Source organism: Solanum pennellii, chromosome 1 (assembly GCF_001406875.1).
Source record: "Solanum pennellii chromosome 1, SPENNV200".
NCBI classification, from domain to species: domain Eukaryota; kingdom Viridiplantae; phylum Streptophyta; class Magnoliopsida; order Solanales; family Solanaceae; genus Solanum; species Solanum pennellii.
Genome location: NC_028637.1, coordinates 88069769 through 88075467, shown reverse-complemented (window position 1 = coordinate 88075467; position 5699 = coordinate 88069769). Strand labels below are relative to the sequence as shown.

The window sequence follows — 5699 nt, the reverse complement described above, 5'->3', positions numbered from 1 at the left end:
TTTGTTCAACTTTATACAAGTTTAAGTGTCTACTTGTGCACACCCAAAGTTGAGAGGCATAAATGTGATTTGAAGCCAAGTTAAAGGACATACTTATGAACTAGAGGTCCAAAACATTACTGTTTCAGCTGGCTCTTGTAATGGCTTGGTTTTGGTGGTTGATAGGGAATATGATGACTTTTTGATCAACCCCACAACCTTAAAAAACCAATTTTTCCTCTCCAAGATAGCTTTTATATGCATGGTTTAGGGTATGAGTTGCTAGTGATGATTTTAAGGTGGTTGCTCTTAGTGAAGGTAAGAGTGTTACTTGTGTATATATGTACTCAGTGAAAAAAGGATCTTTGGGAGAAACTTGAGAACTCGAACTTTTTAACCTTGTCTCTCCTTAACTGAGGGTTAATGTTTTGTGTGATGCACAAGTTGATGTTGTATCCAGGTATTACGAGAACATTTTCCTCTGTATTATCCTTCAAAGTCCTCTGTATTTTCTTTTGTCTAGGAAATCTATGCTTGCAATTTCGATAACACTTTCAAGGTTACACCTTTAGCCAATTAAGTTGCCTTTTTAAGGAGTATTGCTGTTTTTTTTTTGTTCTCAAGCTGCTATCATGTCCTAATTTTCCACAAGGTACGTGATGGATAGTATTTTCCACGAATACTATCTCACTACGTAGAGTGTTGCCGTGCTTTGTGAAGGTTGTTGCATAGTACTAGTCGTACCCTTATAGTTCTTGTCGTATGTTGTTTGTTGTGTTTCAATCTGTTTTTTTTTGTAGACTTTACACTGATTTCTTATTAACTGATATGCTTTCTTCATTGTTTTTTTCTTGTTATACTTGGGTTTGATGCTCTCGGAGGTAGTGATAAGGTCTGCGTACACTCTACCCTCCCCAACTTATCCATTTGACCAACACAGTTATCTTTCTTCTTCATAGAGTTTAGTAATTGTTGTATTAGTTCATGCAACGAATACAACGTATGTTAACTGTATTTGTTCGTGCAGACAATACAACCTGTATTACTGTATTACTGTATTCAGTGTACTGTTCCACTGAACACAATCGAGGTAAAATACAAAACTACTGAGGTGCAAAAACCTGAGTACTAACTACAGAAAATTAGAGTAAAAAAACAAGGATGAACCCATGTGAATACAATCAAATAAGGATAGAAACAACAAATTAAAGGTATCAGATTTGGTTTATTTTACATTGCTTCATATCTGAATCTACTAGTTTCTTCAAAATTTCATTTCATACTTGAAAATATAACATATACATGGTACAATCAAGACGAAAATACAAAAAGAATTCAAGGATTTAGTATGTTAATAGTTATTTTTAGTATTTCACAAATTGAAATGTACTAAAAAGAAAATAGGACAAACAAATTGAAACAGAGGGATTCGTTTTATGTAATCAATTTCTTTTGATATTCGCCACACATCACGCGGATACTAATACTAGTTCTACACATCCAATACACTATTCCAAGTTGAGAGGATATAGTTAGATATCATACCCTAAGATCTAACATAATTGCAAATTAATTTGCAACTACTCACTTAGATTAATTTGTGATTTCACTTTTGCAAAGCTAACAAAAGGGGTATTCCCAAGCACACAATAAGAAACAAAAAAGGATATATAAGAATTAGCAGAGCCACAATTAGATCATTGGATTTGGAAAGTATTTGGTTGTTTAGCTTGAGAAAGCATTTGGACTACTTCCCTCATTGTAGGCCTCTCAATGCTGTACTCTTCAACACAAAGCATTGCTACAAAAAATACTTGCATAGATTCAACAATTGCAACATTTTTTAGCCTCTCATCCAAGATTTTCACCACCCCTTCTTTGCTCCATTTTGTCTCCGTTTTCGCCCATTGTACAATGTCCATTCCTTCTTCTCCAAAGTTTCCTACTGGCCTTCGTCCTGTTATAAGCTCCAACAACACCACTCCAAAGCTATACACATCGCTTTTCTCATCAATTTTCAGCGTGTATGCATATTCTATACAAAAAGATAACATGTGAAGACCATTATTAGTAGGTTGTAGATTGGCCCGAGTGCATAATAGGCCAGTCGAGAAGAAATTAAATCAACTAATGTATGAACAAACTAGTTACCTGGAGCAATGTAGCCATAAGATCCTGCAATTGCAGACATGCACTCAGAGGTACCATTGTTACGAAAGTACTTGGCTAATCCAAAATCTGCAACATGAGCTTCAAGTTCAGAGTTCAACAATATATTGTTGGACTTGACATCGCGGTGGATTATCATAGGGGAGCAATCATGGTGCAAATAAGAAAGGCCCTTGGCAGCTTCTATGGCTATTTTTAGCCTAGTGTCCCATTGCAGTTGCCCGCCGTTCTTTCCATGAAGCACTTCACCTAAGCTTCCATTTAGCATGTACTCATAAACTAGCAAGTTGATTTCCTTGTTTGAACAAAACGCGAGCAGTCTCACAATGTACCTATGCCTGATCTTCCCTAATGTTTTAAGTTCAGCAGATAGGCCGTTATCATGTGAGCCTTTGCTTATTCCCAATTTCTTCACCGCGACATGATCACCATTTGGCATAGTTCCCTTGTACACTATCCCTGCTCCACCTCTCCCTATGACGTTGTTGTCTTTCAAGCACTGCAAGACGTCTTCACTTCCGAACTCAAGCTTCTGAAATGCTGTCAGCTTCCACAAATTTGAATTCTTACTCCCCTTTCTTGTCTTGATTATTGCTAAGACAACAAAAATGAGGGAGCAGAATAAGAGCCCAAATGCAAATATGAACTTGTATATTGTTGGAACCTTAGTTCTGTTGTCACTTCCATCTCCATGTTCTGACGGTGAGTTGGATGTAATGTTGCTAGGAGTCGAGTCGGATCCAGAGAGAAAAGGGTTGCCTATGAAGGAAGTTGAGTTGAAATATAAATATTGGCCTGTTTCAGGTATTGATCCAGATAAGTTATTGTGGGAAAAATCTGCTGAAGTTAAACTCTTCATCAAGCCAATCTCCGCGGGAAGGCTCTCGTTGAAGTGATTCCAGGAAATATTGATGTAATTTAAGATGTGAATTTGAGCAATATGAACTGGGATAGGACCAGAAAGTTGATTTTGGCTCACATCCAAGTAAGTTAAGGAAAGACAGTTACCAATCTGAGGAGGGATTGTGCCAGAGAAGTTGTTTCTACTCAGGTCCAGTTTTAAGATGCTTTTTAGTCTGCCAATATCAGAAGGGATATCACCTGAGAAACCATTTCCAGTTAACACAAGATTCTTCAGCCCTGAATAGTTTCCAATAGCACTAGGAAGTGCACCAGACAAGCGATTGTTCGACAGGTTCAGCCCTTCAAGTTTAGAAGACGCTGAGCTTTTCTCGTTCCAGAGTTGTCCACTGATGTAGTTGTTCTGCAGTTCCACCAGTGACAACTCAGGCAAATAAAGAAACCCTGCTGGTATTAATCCACTCAAGTAATTCTGTCCCATTCTGACTCTTGACAAGGTTCGACACTGCCCAAAATCATCAGGTAAAGGTCCAAACAGAAAATTATCAAGAAGAATCAAGATTTTCAAATTCCTCCCAAAGCATAGAGATTTTGGTATCAAGCCAGTAAGTCTATTACTAGAAAGATCAATTTCAACTAGTTTACCGTTCATCCCAAGCTTAGAAGGAATCGAGCCAGTGAAATTATTCCTCCAAAGATTCAACATTTCCAACTTTGGCAGCTCCGCGATACATCCTGGAATCTCACCGTGCAAATTGTTGATAAAGAGGTTCAACAATATGAGCTCCTTGAGTCCTGACAAGTCAACTGGGATCTCTCCTGTGAGTTCATTGACCGAGATATCAAGAGATTTTAACCTTGTCAAATTCCCTAGCTGAGGAGGAAATACACCAGTAAGTTGATTCTTTTGCAAGAAAAGAGTGTCCAACATATTAAGATTGCCCAATTCTGGTGGAATCGAACCCGTTAAGTTACAGCTAGAAAGATCTAGATGAACCAAATTAACAAGTTTCCCCAATTCTGGTGGAATCCCCTCATCAAATTGATTATAATAACCCAACTGTAACCACCTGAGGCTCGTAACATTCCCCAGCTCCCTCGGTATAGGACCGTGCAAGTCATTCCCAGCAAGAGACAAGAACTCAAGCTGATTAAAACTACCATAACTCAAAGGAATCTTCCCTGAAAAGTAGTTACCCCCGAAATTCAAGTACTTGAGCTGCACAAGTTGAGTAACTCCCAAAGGGAGTGGACCAGAGAAATTGTTGTTATAAGCATCCAACACTTGAAGTACATTAAACTCGCGATACTCCCAGCTTAAGTTTCCACTAAACAAATTGTTAGAAATATTCAGGACGCGAAGTCTAGTGAGCTCATGAATATCAGGTGATAAAGAGCCAGAAATGTTTAGATTGGATATATCAATGGAAGTTACTGATTTGGTATCATCACACGTTATACCGGTCCAAGAACATATAGACATATAATTCGACATGTTCCAATTGGACAGAGTACTAGGAACAGAGGATACTACAAATGCATGTTTCAATGAAACTAGAGTTTTGGCCTGTCGTCTCAGAGACAGGTTACGCGATTGAGATGGAGTAATGAGGAACACAAGGAGGAAATACGCGAAAAACAAGAGACTTGTGTTAGAAGTAGCCATTTAGATAACTAGTGATTTGAAGTTCAAATACTTTGGAAAATATCAAAGGTAAGAAGAACAAGATGTAACAAGTATTTTGAAGGATTCCATTGATACTGATGCTAATTTTTGGCTTTGGATGCTGTTGATTTGTAGCTCTAGCTTTTACCATTTTTAAAATGTTAATAATTTTTATTTTTTTTTGCTTTGTATATTTAGATTCATCATCTTTAACTTTATGGAGATAAAGCAAAAGCAAAAGCTAATAAAGAAAAAGTTAAAGAAAAAAAAAAGCAAAGTTAACATAAAGATGCATTGGCAACATAGAGATATACTACATACTGAATTCAGTTGCTTTTAAGGCAAAATTGCTTGTGTGTCCACATGAATTTCATAATTAAGATATAATGTTAATGTAGTTCCATTCTTTACTTTTTAAGGCTTGAATTTAAACCTTCAAGTAGAGAATCTTAGTAAATTGGACTCTTCATAATTCAAATGTGCTATTGACTATCACGTCATCAAAAATGATTTTTAGCGGCAATTAATTAATAGCAATAGCTTAATTATCGCTAACACTCTTTGTATATGTACCTAAAATCTGTAGCAACATTGGATCTAATGTCACTTGACTAATGTCATTAAAGACTTTAACACTCTTTTCAAAACGCTTTTCTAAAAAACTATTTAAAAAAATATATTTAAAAATAAGTCCGCTTTAGCATTAGTGTCAAACAGACTCTTAATATAATTTTATGTCCAATCACATGTTGAGTGAAACTCCTTAGCGCATTCTTTAAGATTGTATTTCTCGTTAAACAAATTAATGTGATCTTGCTTTTGGTACTAAACTAGCAATGATTGCTTAGTATATAAAGCAAGTCTTATCATCTAATTATTTTACCCTAAAAGAGATATATACTATACTAGATTAGCAACTTTGAAGAGAAATTAGGGATCCTAATTTTTTTTTAAAAAAAAACTTATCGTGGACATAGGATTAGTGTGAAGAGTTTCACACTAGTTATTTAAGAAATTAGTGGTT

General features: G+C 36.3%; 1 protein-coding gene across 1 annotated transcript; it reads right to left on the bottom strand.

Moving 5' to 3' along the window:
- Positions 1-1393: 1393 nt before the first annotated feature.
- On the bottom strand, positions 1394-4833 carry LOC107008045 (leucine-rich repeat receptor-like serine/threonine-protein kinase BAM3). Its single transcript, XM_015206938.2, has 2 exons — positions 2131-4833; positions 1394-2014 (listed from the first exon to the last, which is right to left on the bottom strand). Exons 1-2 carry the CDS (start codon positions 4673-4675, stop codon positions 1677-1679), a joined length of 2883 nt encoding a protein of 960 aa, XP_015062424.1. The 5' UTR covers positions 4676-4833; the 3' UTR covers positions 1394-1676.
- Between the last annotated feature and the right edge of the window lie 866 nt (positions 4834-5699).

Excerpts from the sequence above, each read along its gene's own strand:
- LOC107008045 (XM_015206938.2), bottom strand. The coding sequence starts at position 4,675 with ATGGCTACTTCTAACACAAGTCTCTTGTTTTTCGCGTATTTCCTCCTT. Across the intron at positions 2,015-2,130 it reads TTATGGCTACATTGCTCCAG|AATATGCATACACGCTGAAA; the intron begins GTAACTAGTTTG and ends CTTTTTGTATAG.